Source organism: Piliocolobus tephrosceles, chromosome 13, assembly GCF_002776525.5.
Source record: "Piliocolobus tephrosceles isolate RC106 chromosome 13, ASM277652v3, whole genome shotgun sequence".
In the NCBI taxonomy this organism is placed as follows: Eukaryota; Metazoa; Chordata; class Mammalia; order Primates; family Cercopithecidae; genus Piliocolobus; species Piliocolobus tephrosceles.
In genome coordinates this window covers 85639017-85658953 of record NC_045446.1, presented here as the reverse complement: position 1 = coordinate 85658953, position 19937 = coordinate 85639017, and the positions used below count along the sequence as shown (strand labels likewise).

At 37.3% G+C, this 19937-nt stretch overlaps 1 protein-coding gene across 1 annotated transcript in view; it reads right to left on the bottom strand.

Annotated features, from left to right (window-relative positions):
* Positions 1-19937, bottom strand: part of CEP57 (centrosomal protein 57) — a 42544-nt gene that overhangs the window by 7738 nt on the left and 14869 nt on the right. The window contains exons 3-8 of the mRNA XM_023225669.2: positions 11637-11816; positions 11160-11281; positions 7142-7258; positions 6453-6530; positions 3425-3532; positions 2828-2905 (exon numbers count right to left, since the gene is read on the bottom strand). Of these exons, the coding sequence (XP_023081437.1) occupies positions 2828-2905; positions 3425-3532; positions 6453-6530; positions 7142-7258; positions 11160-11281; positions 11637-11816 (683 nt within the window). The remainder of the gene's footprint in view (positions 1-2827; positions 2906-3424; positions 3533-6452; positions 6531-7141; positions 7259-11159; positions 11282-11636; positions 11817-19937) is intronic.

Genomic DNA, 19937 nt, shown 5'->3' with positions numbered 1-19937 from the left:
TTTTTTTTTTTTTTTTTTTTTTTTTTTGCCATATCTACAATCTCTTTCATGATTGGCTCTGTCATAAATCCTGTGAAATCATGCATATCACCTGGAGAGTTTTCTCCAACAGGAATTTATTATTTCAGGCTTGACGGCTTTCATGACTTTTTCTATAAAAATGATGGCATCATCTTCAACTGTGTAATCCTTCCAGACTTTCATAATGTTCTCTCTCAAGTTCTCTTCCACAGCATTAAGAACCCTTTTTACAGTGTATGTAACGTGCCTTAGAGGTCCTTATGCTCCCTGATCTAGAGGCTGAATTAGACACCTTGTGTTTAGGGGCAAGTAGACTACTTCCATGCCTTTGGTGTTGAACTTCCATGCTCCTGGATAGCTAGGGGCAATGCCTAGTATTAAGAAGACTTTAAAAGGCAGTCTCTTACTGGCATTACTGGCAAATTACTCCCTGACTTCAGGGACAAAGCATTGTTGGATCAATGCTTTTTCTAAATCCAGTTTAGAAAAAGGGTTCTCAACGGGGCATTCTTGTAAACCCAAAGACTGGCAGTTGGGTGTATTTCCCCTTGAAGGCTCAGGGATTAGGAGCTTTATAGACAAGGGCAATCCTGATTGTAAATCTGATTGTGTTTTCACAAAATAGTAGATTTAGCCTGTCTCCTCTTTCCTTAAATCCTGGTGCTGACTTCTCTTCCTTACTTATAAATATCCTTCATGGCATCACGTTTTTCCAGAATAGGGTACTTTTGTCTGTATTAAAAGCCTGTTCAGGAAGATACCCTTTCTCCTCAATGATATTCTTAATGGCATCTTAGGACTCATCTGCTGCCTCTTGGTCAGCAGAAGCTGCTTCTCCTATCTTGACATTTTTAAAGCCAAACCTCTAAAATTATCAAACTATCCTTTGCTGGAATTAAATTTTCCATCTTTAGATACCTCACCTTCCTTTTAAGTTGTCATATAATGACTTTCCTTTTTCTCAAATCATTATTAGAGTCTATAAATATGGCTTTCTTATAGCAATCCTGCATCCACATAAAAGCTGCATTTTCAAAGAGGTAAAAAGCTATTTTGCAAAAAGCACAAGGTTTTGGCACCTGCTAGAGTGGCTGCACTGGTAGTTTCACGAATTTCCTTTTTTTTTTTTTTAATTTTTTTTTTTAAGAGACAGGATCTTACTCTGTTACCTATGCTGGTACAGTGGTGCCATCATAGCTTACTACAGTCTTGAACTCCTGGGCTAAAGTGATCCTCCTCCCTCAGCCTCCTGAGTAGCTGGAACTACAGGTGCACTCCAACATGCCAGGCTCCTTTGTTGTTGTTGTTGTTGTTGTTTTACAATAGTCCTTCAGCTGGATTCATTTATTTTGAAATGGTGAACCACTGCAGCTGCAGACCTCAATCTATGGTACATAGCAAGCAATGCAGCTTTTTCTTGTCATGGCATGAGTTTTGTCTGCTTCTTGGGAGCACTTCCACCATCATTAGTAGCACTTGACATGGGTCCTATGGTATTATTCAAAGTATTTACTGTATTGTGCTAAACATGATGGTAAATATGAAACTGCTAGAGAACACTTTTTACTGTGACACACAATTTGCTGGAGAGATGAACTGCTCATTTGAAGATGATTAGCATCACACGGCATTTTAAGTGAATACTCCCAACCCTTGAGCTCATCACAATGGCAACAGAAGCTGGCTACAAAATTATCAGTTGCACAGTATGTACCACAGTTAATTTTATACAGTTATGATTTAATACTGCATCTTTATCTATTTACATTTATCTGTACTGTGAATGGCGCCACGTAGTCTGTGTGCAAGTCGTTTTTGATAAATTATAATTAAAAAGACTTGTGTACGTTTATGGTAGTAAATAATAAAATGCACTCGTATTGACATAGTCAATTTTATGCATCCATGACATACCAACTTTTTCTTAGCTTCTGATATTTCTAAGATACAGTTTGCAAGTTTTTTCAGATTGCCAGAAATCTCCAAAAAATTTTCCGAGATACTTATTGAAAAAAAAATCTGCCTGTAAGTAGACCCACACAGAGTTCAGACTCATGTTGTTCAAGGGTCAACTGTACCTTTTTCAAATGCTTGTCACCACTAACGTATTATATTCCCCATGATTTCACTCCAAATTTACTAGGGGTTTAAAATAAATATAAACAAATATAAAATTCAAAAGAACATTTACTTCCCAAGATGCTAGAATGACAATCTAGTTGGAATCGAAACATAAAACCACCAGCAACACAGCTTATAAAGTAGTGTCAACTAGCACAGTTTTAGGCATTTCACTCAGTACTTGTTGATATATGATGATACAGCTTTACATTCAAGTGCTAAAGAAACTTAAGATTCAAGTGTACGTATGACTGCTTCTTGGAGAATGAGTCCTAGAAATGATCTGGATGTTAGGACAAGTAGAATGTGCTATATGCTTATTCAAATATCTACCTATATCTGAATATAACTCAACAGGATTGATACTAAAAATCTGATGCTACAAACATACCATTTCTTATTTCCTTGACCCCTATCTGAAACGACACCTTCTTCAACTTAGGGTCTCTGTTTTTATCACTTCCTTTCCACATATATTTTATCTACTTTAAGGTATCCTCCCCATCTCTTCTTTGCTTCCCCAATCCCAAAAAACCTCCCCCCATCTCATTTTCACATCACTGTGATCCACACTGGTACAGGGACAGAAAAATGTTCATTCCATTTATAGACATACTTGCAGATGCAGAGACTTAATTCAAGGATCCACATTGTACAAAAAGAATCCAGAGTTTGACCAACTCACCTTCCCAGCTACAAACGGCATATCACCCAAGCATAATCTATAATGTGGTTGTGCACCAAAATAGTTCCTAGAACTTTTCTGAATAAAAAGAAAAGGAAAACAATTTTATTTTATTCACATGATAATAAAAACTGACTATACATGACTAACTTGAAACTTCAGTTAACTATTGGGCTACTACTTGCCTTATCTATAGCTGGCATTATGATCACGAGCCAGCTCCTAATAGTACTTGTTAGCACGTATCCTAGCCTAGTAAAGGCTGGGGGGAAAAAAGCACTTGACAAAACAACAGTTACATTCTAAGCAGAAAATCAGTATACATATACACAAAACATTGTAAAAGCACAAGATAATGCAGTACTAATAATAATGCTAATTTTGTATAGTGTTCTGCAGTTCCAAAATGCTTATATATTTTCTCACTATCAGGATAAAAATTTAGAAGTATTACTTATCTCCACCTTCTGAATGAAGAAATTGAGAATGAAAGATTTACTCTCTCAAGGTTGTAGTACACCATACAGTTTATGGGTGTTTTGACATAAACTATACCAAGTAATCAGCATTCTGCCTGATTTGGTTCTGTCTTCACACCTTTTCTGGTGGTTTTGACTTCTTTTTTTTAATTCTTCTTGCACTGGGAACACGTGGAGTTGCCTTATCTTCAAAAGTAAGTCTATTTGTTTCTAGACCAGTCTGCAACTAGGAAAAATGAGAGTCTAAAGTTAATGCTGTAGGAATAAAACCTATGAAAGCCTGTAAAAGCCAATGGTAGTATCTAACTGAAAAACGTATTATAGCTGTATAACTATGTCTTGAACCAATCTATCAATGTTTGTCAAATATTTTAAATACATACCAGTCTCTCATTTTATCTTGACCTTCTTTGTTATAATCTGTCCTTTCTTCAGTGTGGAACACATTACCTTCAGTATTTGTGGCTACTCCATAAATTCTATCTAATGAGTTAAAAGGCAATGAATGTATCTAGCCCCAAACCATTGCTTCAATACATTCTCTTTTCAAAAATGGCATCTACTACATTACCAGATACAAAACAGCCAAAGAGCAGAATACATTTCTTCCCCTTCTAAAAAGTCATGCACATACAAGAAAAAGGAATTGAAAACTTATGTCCAAAAAAATACCAAAAAACAAAAACACTGGAAGCTATCATGCAAATGTTACCAAGTCCTTTTCTCTAGAAGCTTAGTAAGTATACTAATTTAAAAATACCCTGTCTTCATGGTAGAAATTCCACAAGCATTTACTAAGAATTTCAAAAAAGGACTGCTCTTTTCACTAAGCCAACTTTCAACTTTCCTTAAAAAAAAAAAAAAAAAAAAAACCTGTCCAGAATAGTGGTTGTTTCAAATCTGCCTATATGTACCAAAACTGTCTGCAGTTTATGAGGACAATTTGGATTGCCAGGTGGCTGTCCAGACCTCATGATTTTGGCCCTTCCAGATTGGGGAAATTCATATTTTAAAGTATTTTAAAAGTTCCCCAGGAAATTATAATGGAGCTAGAACAAATATTCAGAACCAGTAGATTCCATAAAAACAGATACTGAGATTATCACTATTACTTTCCACATGAGTGCAGCTTTGGGGTAAAAAAAATCTATTCCGTGACAAAGGAATACAGGAAGCATCTATACATTCCCAATACACCTAACATTGCTTTATACATAGTAAATTGACTAGATATAATTCAATGAACAGGAAATTACTACTCTAGAAGACTTATGATGCCAATGAGTGTAAACAGTATACAAGAACATTTTTTTGAGTATTTTAACTTCCAGTTTATTTATTCTTCCCAGCAGCTATCTTATTTCTGTGCTACAGTTTTAAAACATTTTAAAGCACTTTCATTATTTTTTATTCTCATTTGATCACCCCAACACCAAGAAGATGCAAAATGCAGAACACTTTTTTTTTTTGAGACAGAGTTTTGCTCTTGTTGCCCAGGATGGAGTGCAATGGTGTGATCTCAACTCACTGCAACTTCCACCTCCTAGGTTCAAGCGATTCTCCTGCCTCAGCCTCCCAAGTTGCTAGGATTACAGGCATGCACTGCCACGCCTGGCCAATTTTGTATTTTTAGTAGACAGGTTTTCACCATGTTGGTCAGGCTGGTCTCAAACTCCTGACCTCAGCAGACCACTATTTAACAATGGAAAAAATCCAGGCTCTGAATAGTTACATAACTTGCCCAACACTAGACTTGGAACCACGTATCTATCCCTCATTGTTCTTTCAGTACAATAATGTTCACCACCAACTCAAAATATTTACTGGTAACATATTACCAGCAACAACTAATTTGGTCCCTACGTGTTGCCTGCTAAATTAAGGAGAAAACAGAAGTACCATAAATCATTTTACAAATTCATTAACTAAGGAACTTACTAAATTTTGTATTTCATATATAATGTACTCAACACCACAATGCATATAAAGCACAACCCACAAGTTTGTTTGTTACAAATATGGAAATGGAAACACAGTGAAGTGGCCAACCCTAAAGAGAAAATGGGCAAAGAAAATCTGTTGGTCAAAAATTAAGCCATGTGGCTTTGTAACTCAGAAAGCACACTGAGGGAAAACAACAACAATCTACAAATTGATCAGAAGGTAAATGTTTGAGAAAGAACTATATCTGATTTAATAGAAAATAAATTAAGTCAACAAATTTAGAGACACACTAGAAGAAATAGACAAGGTAACAAAGATAACTTTTATATTCCTGTAATCACATATGTGACGTGAGCCCAAGACATTGTAGGCCTTTGGTCACAGATTGAACTGCAGAGGCTCTACTCTTTGGAATCAAGACCTGATTCTTGTGTGTATCCGAAAAAAGATACACGCATATGTCATAAAAATAAAAGACCCTGGGAGGGGCAGGGGAGTATCTGGGAGGAATTTGAGCAAATAAGCTCATAAGGAGAGTGTCTTCAGTTAAAACATGAACATTTTATTTTACTGAGTCTGTAAGTCAGACTTACTTCAGTGGTCTTGTCATGTATCTCCTAGAAACGCATTTCTGGTTGGTACATATAAACTCAATGCTTTTGTGAATCCACACTGCCTCACCTATTCTATCTGGTGGCCACTGCATGGGATAAAATCCAAAACTAGGAGAGAGTAGAGCTCATTTTCCTCATGTGGTGGCTTCTGTTAACTGGTCTGGGTCATCAGCTACTGGGGCAACCCACTATCTCAACTTCTGTCCTGACATCTTGAGGTCACCAAAGAAGAGAAGTACCTATAAGTAGGACACTGTAAGAGCTTTTAAATATTTTTCTGATAGTGGCCATATAAGAAGTTTTACATGGTTACAAACCTTCTTATGTGTATAATCTCTGATATTAGTGTGTCATTTTTTAAAATGCTGACTGAAACTCCACAATTACAAACATGCTAAAAAATTGTACAAATTTTGCTGTCTATAAAAATACTTGTTCATAATTTTCCACATTAACCTGTATCTGAAAATTTATATGCTGGACTATTCTAAAATATAAATAATGTAAGATAACCAAATATAATTGTTTACTTGTACATAAAAAGCGGTAAGAAATATGAAGAGCCCACTTTCTCACATTTTAACTTACCTCAGCTGCCTTAGCTTGCATGCGTTTCCTTTCCTGTTCTTCTTCATGGAGTTTTGCTTCCAACTCTTGCATTTTTTTCTAGTGATAAAAACATCCAAAGGGATAAGGGTGAAAAGTCTTAAGTGTCTGTAAAATTTTAATATAGCAGCATTGGAACATGTAAATTTTATCCTACTCAATATAAGGTGGTTAGATCACTGTAGTAATGGAGGCTGTGAGCTGGATGGCATCCATGATGCTCTTCTATTGTGTTCAATTATCATCTGTGAGGCAGGTGGACAAAATTACAGGTAAAATCTATGGCCAAAGAACACAGCGCTACATGAATGTAAATAGGGATATGGAGGCTAAATCTGGAACTTTATTCTCAGTGGTATTAAATATCTCCCAAATGAAATAATTAAAACTAAAATTAGCTCAGAGAGCAACTTAAACCAAGTGATGCAAGCCTTAAGGATACTCAAAAACACTTAATTTTTTAACAAACATTTTCATTAAAAAAAATGCCCACCAAGATTGTAAAATGTGAACACTCTCTCCAAATTTATATTTTTTTAAAATTCTAATATATTTCTTCATTATAAGATCATTTTAAATGCTATAAATATCCAGTGATACAAAATAATTAACCTTAAAAAAAAACAAAACACCCTGATATATGTTAACAATAAAAAGACACATGCACTGACTTCTGCAAGGGCCTGCATTGTGGTAAGTTTGTTATACTCCTGTTCAAGAAGATCCAATTTTTCAAGTTGGCTCTGAACGTGTGTTAGATCATGTTGTCGTTCTCTTTCTAGGGAAACCTGAAAAACAATATTCAATACAGCTTGATAATTTGACAATCAAAAAAGAGAAAAACACTTAACGGTGTTTTTCTATGCTGTCATTTGGCCCTTCACATAACTACTTCTAGGAAAATAACATTAAAATGAACCACAGGGGGCATCAATAAATGACTGATACAAGTGGATACTATTCTTACCTCAGTTGCCTTGGCTTATAGCTATTTATCTAATATGTAGTTTTATACAGTGACATTATCTTTATGCTCTGGGATAGCAGGGATTTATTGGACATACAGGCTTCACATACAAATACTTTTAGTTTGGTCCTGTTAAGTAGTTAATCTCTTAATTAGGGTAAAAATTATGGTTTTGGCATCTATCTTTTTATATTTCCTTTGAATTCTACGTATAATATCCTTTTAATTTTTTTTGAGACGGAGTCTCACTCTGCCGCCCAGGCTGGAGTGCAGTGGTATGATCTCGGCTCACTGCAAGCTCCGCCTCCCGGGTTCATGCCATTCTCCTGCCTCAATCTCCTGAGTAGCTGGGACTACAGGCACCCGCCACCATGCCCAGCTAATTTTTTGTATTTTTAGTAGAGACGGGGTTTTCACCGTGTTAGCCAGGATGGTCTTGCTCTCCTGACCTTGTGATCAGCTCGCCTCAGCCTCCCAAAGTGCTGAAATTATAGGTATGAGCCACCGTACCCGGCCCTAAACTTTTTTTTTTGAAGTTTAGAGTCAAAGATTTATAAAGATTGCCTCCTATATAGACTTTTTTTTTTTTTTGAGATGGGGTATTGCTCTGTCACCAAGGTTGGAGCGCAGTGGCATGATCTCAGCTCACTGCAACCTCTGCCTCCGGGTTTCAAGTAATTCTCCTGCCTCAGCCTCCTGAGTAGCTGGGACTATAGGTGCCTGCCACCACACCGGCTAATTTATGTATTTTTAGTAGAGACAGGGTTTCACCATGTTGGCCAGGCTGCTCTCAAACCCCTGACCTCAAGTAATCCACCCATACACCACTACACTGGGATAATTTCAAATATACTAACTCAAGGTCTATTATTGGTGGAAAGTGCCTGAACTTGTAAACTGTGTCTTCAAAATAGGTCTATAACAATAGGTACCATATTAATAGAAATTTGAATATGACAAATTAATATAAAGCAATAATTTAGGAATTTGTGTGAACTAATTCCCTTCTAGCCACATCTTAGTGGATATTAACAGCTCTTGACATCTATTATATATGCCTCATAGTTGTCTCTGAGATATATATTAGTCAAAACATCTTAAAGCTGTCTTATTAAACTGACCCTTCTCCAGCCCATCCACAGAAATGTTAGACAAACACAGCAGACATAATAATAATAAATGATTATTGGTGTGGTCTAGCTCTGTGTCTCCAACCAAATCTCATCTTGAATTGTAATCCAAATTGTAATCCCCACATTTTAGGGGAGAGATCTCATGGGAGGTGATTAGATCATCGTAGTGGTTCCCCATGCTGTTCTAGTGATAGTGAATTCTCACGAGATCTGATGGTTTTATACGGGCTTTTCCCCGCTTTGCTCTGCACTTCCTTCTCTTGCCACCATGTGAAGGAGGACATGTATGCTTCCCCTTCCACCATAATTGTTAAGTTTCCTGAAGCCCCCACCAGACATACAGAACTGTGGGTTAATTAAATCTCTTTCTTTTATAAATTACCCAGTCTTGGTTGCTCTTTATAGCAGCGTGAGAATGGACTAATACAATTACACAGCAATTTTGAAAGCAAGAAAGGAAAATCTTCAGATACAAAAAAGAGAGAAAGGAACTCAAAAGCAATGAAAGGATACTGAAGTCAATATCACATAAGGCAATATTGGAGCCGGGGTACACAGAATGTGCAGGAATATAAAACTTTAGGCAATGTATAATCCACAATGATCAACAATATCAAGCCAATATAGTAACATAAATCTGGATCAGAACCAGTGATTTTATTTATTTATTGTTTGTAGAGACTTGGTCTCACTCTGTTGGCCTGGCTGGTCTTGAACTCGTGCACTCATGTGATCTGTCTGCCTTGGCCTCCTAAGTGCTGGGACTACAGGTGTGAGCCACTCTGCCCAGCCACAACCACTGAAAACCATCAAGCCTAACCAAAGGCAAATTCACAACTGGCCCATAAGGCTGCCCACACAACTGAGGAATTTATTGTGGAATTACCACAATAAATGAAAAAATGAGACCACCATTTAACTTTTCTTAAGTTCCCATAAAAAAAATGATATACCATAAGGGAGAATCAACAGATAAAACCAAACAAATAAAGATTAACACTTTGAAAACATCAAATAATTTTTTAAAATTGAGATTTATAGTGTTCAAAGAGATAAAAGGAAGGTATAAAAACCAGAGTTACAGTACATTAAAAGAACAAAACTAAGTGGATGGAAAAAGACCCAAATGAAAATGAAAACATATAACCACTGAAATAAACGCAATAACATAGTGAAGACACCTATCACACACAAGAATTAATTACTGAGACAGTTTCTCAAATACTGTTGTATGATTGCTCAAATATTTAAGTCTAATTATCTCCAACGAGAACTGAAAGCTGATTGAGGGTAGAAAGCATACGGTAAGCCCTCTGTATCTGTGTGTTTTGCATCCATGGATTCGATCAACTGTGGATTGAAAATATACGAGAAAAAACAAAAAAGGATGGTTGAGTCTGTACTAAACATATACAGATTCTTATTCTTGATATTATTCTCCAAACAATATAGTATAGCAACTATTTACATTATATTTACATTGTATTAGGTATTATAAGTAATCTAGAGATAATTTATAGTATATGAGATTGGGTGTAGGTTATATGCAAATACTACACCATTTTATAGGACACTTGAACATCCATGGATTTTACTATCCACAGGGGTCTCAGAACCAATTCACTCATGGATACTGAGGGACAACTGCCTAGTATTTCTTTTTTTACACTGCAGAGCATCTAGCATAATGTTAAGCATAAAAACATTCAAATTTTGCATAATAGAGTTAAGATCTCCACAAACTGTAGCACTGATAATGAATGCAAACTCCAGATTCATAACAGAAAAAGGAATAAGTTTTAAAAAATATACACAAGGACAGGGACAGTGGCTCATGACCGTAACCCCAGAACTTTGGGAGGCCGAGGCGGCCTGATCACTTGAGGCCAGGAGTTTGAGACCAGCCTGGCCAACATAGTGAAACCCCACCTACACTAAAAATACACACACCAAAAAGTTAGCTGGGCATCGTGGCATGTGACTGTAATCCCAGCTACTCGGGAGGATGAGGCATGAGAATCACCTGAGCCTAGGAGGTGGAGGTTGCAGTGAACTGAGATCATGCCACTACACTCCAGCATGGGTGATAGAGTGAGACCCTATTTCCGATCAATTGATCAGTCAATATATTTGAGACTGATGTTGTGATATCTTCTCACAAATGTGCGGGTTACCTAAATATGAAGACCTCTGGTGTAAGAAAGCACAAAAATGTTATGCTAAATAACAATTCTGAAGAGTTTTACAAAGCAATCTACTATCTCACTTAAGTCATTAAATTTATTTCAGAGATATAGAGTTATATGGTTATTTACACTTTTTATAATGTAGACTCAAAGAAGCTAACATAACTTTAAAACATCTCACAACTGTATTTTTACTATTTAAGTTAAACTCTACCAAATACAATAACAACAACAAAAAAAGCCAATCACATTTTTCGATTTCATAACTGATGCCAAGAAATTTCAGTCCTAGGCTATAACAGCACTATTAGTCCTCACCGAAAGAAAAAAAAAATCTTTATTCAATTAGTTTTCCCCGTAACTAACTGTTCCTGAGTATCAATCTGTGAGGTGCTTTACTTACTTGTTTCTCTAACACAGATGTCCTCTCCATTTCTGCATGCTTTATCATATTTCGCATGTATTCCAATTGTTTTTCTAATAGATTGCATTTATTTTCTGCAGCTAACAACTGAGATGTCAGTTCTAAAAAGAATACATAAGAAAAACAGAAATCAACTCACCCATAAAAGTTTTAACAAGCTGTTAACAGGACTTGAATCTACTGTGTATACAATAAAAACACCTTCCACAGACCTAGAAACCTTTTCAGATTACCGAAATCATTCTCTTTCTACATGCTAGTCAAACTGGCCTTGCATTCAGTAAATAAATACCATGTATGACAACAGCATTTACGCCTCAAAATGCACCTGAATACAATGCAGTTGTGTAGTACTTGAAGATACCACTACAAAACACTAATGTAGTATTTCTTTTAGAATACTTAATACTGCGCAACACTTATTTTGATAGAATTTAATTTTCTTCATAAACAAACCTTGATTGTGCTTTGATTCCTCATTCTTTGAATTCTCCCTTTCTTGTATCTGTTCATCCAGCACTTTCTTATATTCAATTGTTTCTCTAGACAAAGTTTTCACACTTTCTTCTGCCTGAATCCTCTCAAGTTCCAAGCGTCGAATCTTATCTTGAAGATTCTTAAGAGCAGAAAATATGGCTGCCAAATACAAACACAAACGTGGATGCTGTAACAGCATATGTGGACAAAGTATATTAAGAAAGAATAAACTCATCTAAATAAAAGATAAAATTGATGGGTGAGTCCAATGGAGGATCATTCTTTGGGAACAATAAAATGTTAATTATCTCATGTTTGTTTTTTAAGAAATCAATTTAAAGACACTGAGTGGGCCAGGTGCGGTGGCTCAAACCTGTAATCCCAGCACTCTGGGAGGCTGAGGTGGGTGGATCAACTGAGGTCAGGATTTTGAGACCAGTCTAACATTGTGAAACCCTGTCTCTACTAAAAATACAAAGATTAGGCAGATGTAGTGGCAGGCGCCTGTAATCCCAGCTACTTGAGAGGCTGAGGCAGGAGAATCGCTTGAACCCAGGGGAGGGGTGGAGGTTGCAGTGAGCTGAGATTGCACCACTGCACTCCAGCCTGGGCAACAGCGTGAGATTGTGCCTCAAAAAAAAAAAAAGACAATGAGTGCTCGAAATGAGCTCAAGTAAAAGCCCCATTACTATGGTAAAAAAATTGCAAAGACTTTTATAAAGTGGTAAAAAATTTAGCCATCGTACAAAGTTCACATAACAGTCCTAAAGTACCTGTCTTATTAATATATTACTTATTAATTAAAATTATTAGTAAATATATTAGTAACTAGTAATACTTAATACATTTTATTAATAGAAGCACATGTAAAATCCAACTGTAGAGTTACAGTCAAGTGCAAATAAATACTATTTTTAAAATCTGCATTTTAAATACTTTCTAAACTCCCCTTCAAGTTTCTGATTATAAATTATGTTGACTGCAGTAAATGTAGATTGAGAAAAAACACGCTGAAAAATAACCAATAATCCTATTACCCAGAGATAATGACTGTCATTTGGTTAATTTTTTTTCTGTATGTGTAAAATAAATTGAGACAAAATGCATGTAGGTTTTTTCACTTTAGCATTATTAAATCGTGAGAATTTCCTCATGCAATCAGTCTTAAAAGATTTTCTAATGATCAATAATTAAAAACTAAAAAGTTAAACTACTGGCTCAAAGAACATTCATAGCCATTCTAATGAGAAAAATATGCTACTTCTAGCTATTTTCCATTTCCATTACAGTATAAATCTTCTCATATATGTTACTGGCCAATTTTCTCCCTTTCATGAATTTCCTTTGCCTGTTTTTGTATGGGAAGAAGTTTTCTTCATTTTATTATCTGCCTTTAATTCTAGTTCTGATGTACAGATGTTTTGATTTTTTACAGAGGTATACCTAACACTCTTTCCCATGAAGGCTTTTTTTTTTTTTTAATACTTTAAGTACTAAGGTACATGTGCACCACGGCGCAGGTTTGTTACATATGCATACATGTGCCATGCTGGTGTGCTGCATCCATTAACTCATCATTTACATTAGGTGTTATCTCCTAATGCTATCCTTCCCCCCTCCCCCCACCCCATGACAGGCCCTGGTGTGTGATGTTCCCCACCCTGTGTCCACGTGTTCTCATTGTTCAATTCCCACCTATGAGTGAGAGCATGCAGTGTCTGGTTTTCTCTCCTTGTGACAGTTTGTTCAGAATCATGGTTTCCAGCTTCATCCATGTCCCAACAAAGGACATGAACTCATCCTTTTTTATGGCTGCATAGTATTCCATGGTGTATATGTGCCACATTTTCTTAATCCAGTCTATCATTGATGGACATTTGGGTTGGTTCCAAGTCTTTGCTATTGTGAATAGTGCTGCAATAAACATACATGTGCATATGTCTTTATAGCAGCATGATTTATAATCCTTTGGGAATATACCCAGTAATGGGATGGCTGGGTCAAATGGTATTTCTAGTTCTAGATCCTTGAGGAATCGCCACACTGTCTTCCACAATGGTTGAACTAGTTTACAGTCCCACCAACAGTGTAAAAGTATTCCTATTTCTCCACATCCTCTCCAGGACCTGTTGTTTCCTGACTTTTTAATGATCGCTTTAATGGCTTAGAATTGTCTTGGCAATGCGGGCTCTTTTTTGGTTCCGTATGAACTTTAAAGTAGTTTTTTCCAATTCTGTGAAGAAAGTCATTGGTAGCTTAATAGGGATGGCACTGAATCTATAAATTACTTTGAGCACTGTGGCCATTTTCACAATACTGATTCTTGTGAAATCCATGAGCATGGAATGTTCTTCCATTTGTTTGTGTCCTCTTTTATTTCGTTGAGCAGTGGCTTGTAGTTCTCTTTGAAGGGGTCCTTCACATCCCTTGTAAGTTGGATTCCTAGGTATTTATTCTCTTTGAAGCAATTGTGAATGGGAGTTCATTCATGATTTGGCTGTTTTTGGTGTAGAGGAATGCTTGTGATTTTTGCACATTGATTTTGTATCCTGAGACTTTGCTGAAGTTGCTCATCAGCTTAAGGAAATTTTGGGCTGAGACGGGGTTTTCTAAATACACAATCATTTCATCTGCAAACAGGGACAATTTGACTTCCTTTTTTCCTAACTGAATACCCTTTATTTCTTTCTCCTGCCTGACTGCCCTGGCCAGAACTTCCAACACCATGCTGAATAGGAATGGTGAGAGAGGGCAACCCTGCCTTGTGCCAGTTTTCAAAGGCAATGCTTCCAGTTTCTGCCCATTCAGTATGGTATTGGCTGTGGGTCTGTCATAAATAATTCTTATTGAGATACGTCCCATCAATACCTAGTTTATTGAGAGTCTTTAGCATGAAGGGCTGTTGAATTTTGTCGAAGGCCTTTTCTGCATCTATTGAGATAATCATGTGGTTTTTGTCTTTGGTTCTGTTTATATGATGCATTACGTTTACTGATTTACCTATATTAAACCAGCCTTGCATCCCATGGATAAAGTCAACTTGATCATGGTGGATAAGCTTTTTGATGTGCTGCCGGATTTGGTTTGCCAGTATTTTACTGAGGATTTTTGCACTGATGTTCATCAGGGATATTGGTCTAAAATTATCTTTTTCTGTTGTGTCTCTGCCAGGCTTTGGTATTAGGATGATGTGGGTCTCATAAAATGAGTTAGGGAGGATACCCTCTTTTTCTATTCATTGGAATTGTTTCAGAAGGAATGGTACCAGCTCCTCTTTGTGCCTCTGGTAGAATTCAGCTGTGAATCCGTCTGGTCCTGGACTTTTTTTGGTTGGTTATTAATTATTGCCTCGATTTCAGAGCCTGTTATTCGTCTATTCAGGGATTCAAGTTCTTCCTGGTTTAGTCTTGGGAAGGTGCATGTGTCTAGGAATTTATCCATTTCTTCTAGATTTTCTAGTTTATTTGCGTAGATGTGTTTATAGTATTCTCTGATGGTAGTTTGCATCTCTGTGGGATTGGTGGTGATATCCCCTTTATCATTTTTTTATTGTGTCTATTTGATTCTTCTCTCTTTTCTTATTAGTCTTGCTAGCAGTCTATCAATTTTGTTGATCTTTTCCAAAAACCAGCTCCTGGATTCACTGATTTTTTGAACGGTTTTTTGTGTCTCAATCTCCTTCAGTTCTGCTCTAATCTTAGTGATTTCTTGCCTTCTGCTAGCTTTTGCATGTGTTTGTTCTTGCTTCTCTAGTTCTTTTAATTGTGATGTTAGGGTGTCAATTTTACATCTTTCTTGCTTTCTCTTCTGGGGATTTATTTAGTGTTATGAATTTCCCTCTACACACTGCTTTAAATGTGTCCCAGAGATTCTGGTATGTTTTGTCTCTGTTCTCACTGGTTTCAAAGAACATCTTTATTTCTGCCTTCATTTCGTTATGTACCCAGTATTCATTCAGGAGCAGGTTTTTCGATTTCCATGTAGTTGAGTGGTTTTGAGTGAGTTTCTTAATCCTGAGTTCTAGTTCGATGGCACTGTGATCTGAGAGACAGTTTGTTATAATTTCTGTTCTTTTACATTTGCTGAGGAGTGCTTTACTTCCAACTATGTGGTCAATTTTGGAATAAGTGTGATGTGGTGCTGAGAATGTGTATTATGTTGATTTGGGGTGGACAGTTCTGTAGATGTCTATTGGGTCCACTTCGAGCAGAGCTTAAAGTCCTGGATATTCTTGTTAACTTTGTCTCAATGTGTCTGATGTTGATGGTAGGGTGTTAAAGACTCCCATTACTATTGTGTGGGAGTCTAAGTCTCTTTATAGGTCTCTAAGGGCTTGCTTTATGAATCTGGGTGCTCCTGTATTTGGCACATATCTATTTAGGATAGTTAACTCTTCTTGTTGAATTGATCCCTTTACCATTGTGTAATCGTCTTCTCTCTTTTGATCTTTGTTGGTTTAAAGTCTGCTTTATCAGAGACTAGGATTGCAACCCCCACTTTTTTTTGTTTTCCATTTGCTTGGCAGATCTTCCTCCATCCCTTTATTTTGAGCCTATGTGTGTCTCTGCACGTGAGCTGGGTCTCCTGAATACAGCACACTGATGGGTCTTGACTCTTTATCCAAATTGCCAGTCTGTGTCTTTTAATTGGAGCATTTAGCCCACTTACATTTAAGGTTAATATTGTTATGTGTAAATCTGATCCTGTCATTATGATGTTAGCTGGTTATTTTGCTTGTTAGTTGCTGCAGTTTCTTCCTAGCATCAATGGTCTTTACAATTTGGCATGTTTTTGCAGTGGCTGGTACTGGTTGTTCCTTTGCATGTTTAGTGCTTCCTTCAGGAGCTCTTTTAAGGTAGGGCTGGTGGTGACAAAATCTCTCAGCATTTGCTTGTCTATAAAGGATTTTATTTCTCCTTCCTTCACTTATGAAGCTTAGTTTGGCTGGATATGAAATTCTGGGTTGAAAATTCTTCTCTTTAACAATGTTGAATATTGGTCCCCACTCTCTTCTGGCTTGTAGAATTTCTGCAGAGAGATCCGCTGTTAGTCTGATGGGCTTCCCTTTGTGGGTAACCTGACCTTTCTCTCTGGTTGCCCTTAATATTTTTGCCTTCATTTGAACTTTGGTGAATCTGACAATTATGTGCCTTGCAGTTGCTCTTCTCGAGAAGTATCTTTGTGGTGTTCTCTGTATTTCCTGAATTAGAATGTTGGCCTGCCTTGCTAGATTAGGGAAGTCCTCCTGGACAACATCCTGAAGAGTGTTTTCCAACTTGGTTCCATTCTCCCCATCACTTTCAGGTACACCAATCAAGAGGTAGATTTGGTTTTTTCACATAGTCCCATGTTTCTTGGAGGTTTTGTTCATTTCTTTTTACTCTTTTTTCTGTAAACTTTTCTTCTCGCTTCATTTCATTCATTTGATCCTCAATCACTGATACCCTTTCTTCCACTTGATCGAATCAGCTACTGAAGCTTGTGCATGCATCACATAGTTCTCATGCCATGGTTTTCAGCTCCACTGGGTCATTTACGGGTCTTCTCTATGCTGTTTATTCTAGTCAGCCATTCATCTAATCTTTTTTCAAGGTTTTTAGCTTATTTGTGATGGGTTCAAACATCCTCCTTTAGCTTGGAGAGGTTTGTTATTATCGATCGTCCAAAGCCGCCTTCTCTTAACTCATCAAAGTCATTCTCCGTCCAGCTTTCTTCCGTTGCTGCCGAGGAGCTGCGTTCCTTTGGAGGAGAAAAGGAACTCTGATTTTAGAATTTTCAGCTTTTCTGTTTTGGTTTCTCCCCATCTTTGTGGTTCTAGCTACCTTTGGTGTTTGATGATGGTGACGTGCAGATGGGGTTTTGGTGTGGATGTCCTTTCTGTTTTAGTTTTCCTTCTAACAGTCAGACCCTCAGCTGCAGGTCTGTTGGAGTTTGATGGAGGTTCACTCCAGACCGTTTGCCTGGGTATCGCCAATGGAGGCTGCAGAATAGCAAATATTGCAGAACAGCAGATGTTGCTGCCTGATCCTTCCTCTGGAAGCTTCGTGTCAGAAGGGCACCCAGCCGTATGAGGTGTCAGTTGGCCCCTACTGGGAGGTGTCTCCCGGTTAGGCTACTCGGGGATCAGGGACCCACTTGTGGCGGCAGTCTGTCCATTCTCAGATCTCAAACTCCATGCTGGGAGAACCACTACTCTCTTCAAAGCTGTCAGGGACGTTTAAGTCTGCAGAAGTTTCTGCTGCCTTTTGTTCATCTATGGCCTTCCCCCAGAGGTGGAGTCTACAGAGGCAAGTAGGCCTCTTTGAGCTGCGTTGGGCTCCATTCAGTTCAAGTTTCCCGGCCGCTTTGTTTACCTACTCAAGCCTCAGCAATGGCGGGAGCCCCTCCCCCAGCCTCAATGTGGCCTGCAGTTCCATGTCAGACTGCTGTGCTAGCAGTGAGTGAGGTTTCGTGGGCGTGGGACTCCCCAGGTCAGGCACAGGATGTAATCTCCTGGTGTGCCATTTGCTAAGACTGTTGGAAAAGCGCAGTATTAGGGTGGAAGTGTCCCAGTTTTCCAGGTACCATCTGTCACAGCCTCCCTTGGCTAGGAAAGGGAATTCCCCAACCCCTTGTGCTTCCCGGGTGAGACAACGCCCCGCCCTGCTTCAGCTCAAACTCCATGGACTGCACCCACTGTCCAACAAGGCCCAGTGAGATGAACCCAGTACCTCAGTTGGAAATGCAGAAATCACCCATCTTCTGTGTCGCTCACCCTGGGAGCTGGAGACTGGAGCTGTTCCTATTCGGCCATCTTGGAACCAGACCGAGTTGTTCTTTCTTTCTTTATTAGTTATACGCAGCTTACTTCCAAAAAGAACTTGAAGAAAATGAACTTCAGACTAGGACTTTTTCTCAAGTATCTTACAGATTACAGGATGGTTCTTTTGAACTCTGAAAAGCAAGCTGGTTTTGCTGTCACCTTTATGATTGGGTCAGAAGTCATCAGTGCTTTAACAACAGAGTCCTGGTCGTGGTGTTTCCTCCTATCATGTTTTCTTTCTTTATATACTTAGAAAGTTCTTCCCAACCACCAGATCAAATAAACTTTGTATTTTTAAAATTATATTTAGAGTTTCATATGTTTACATTTGTTAAGTCACAGAAAAAGTGTTTTTGTATTTAAAGAGAAACTTGAAATGTCTAATTGATCATACACTAAATTCACACACATATATATTAGATACTATTTTATATTCTGTTACATACACACCCTAAGACAGTTTCAGATCTTTCTTCTATTCCGGATTCTTTAATATTAGGGAATTAGTGCCAGTATGTCAATTACTAAAATTTCATAAACATTGATTCTGCCAGTCACCTATATTATATAAATCTTAAAACGTTTCCAGTAATTATTCAGAATCATTTTGCCAAACACTAAACTATACAATAGGTAGGGAGAGTTGCCATCTTTTAAGCATTGAGTCCTCTTACTCAACCCAAAGCACTCTTGTCCATTTATTAACATAATTTATTCCTCTGCCAAATTTTTCAGTGCCTAGGATATGACAGGCCTCAAACAGGAGACTAATACATTTTATTGCAGTCAGCTTATTCTTGCTGGTATGCAATGAGACTACAATCTAACTGGAAAAAATGCAGACATGAAACAGACACATACACAGGTAGAAACCTGAAAAAGCAACTGAAAAGACATTTAGAACTAAAAGAGAAGCAGCCTAAGTATAAGATTAATACTAAAGAGAACAATTATTTTATATACTTGCAATAATCAGATAAATATAATAGAAAAATAAAATTTTAAATGTCTTTTAATATCCATTGAGTTTTCCTAACCTCTTCTGAACCACAAGCAAATTTACTAAAGACTTTGCAATGTCAAACATTTTTTGCACTCCTTCATTAAATTATACCCAACAGTACACAATTTTGCTACTATTTTATTTCTGCATTTATATTTATTATTGAAACTGGCTGAATATTTCATTTTTGTTATGTCAGCAACTGTAATATCACAGGGTTATGCTGGGATGTGCACTTTCCTTTTATGTATTCCTGCATGGCTTTATATCCCTTTTTAAAAGTGTAATGTTTTATTGTTTTCTTTTTAAAAAAATTACTGAATAAATGCAGAGGATAATTTAGAAAACACGTGACTGAAAAGGAAAAAAAAACACACCCATAATCTTACCATCTAGGTGTAGTAATTATAAACATTTTATTGAAATCCTATACATTTTAAAAATGCTTTCATATGTGAGATTGCCCTTTACTATG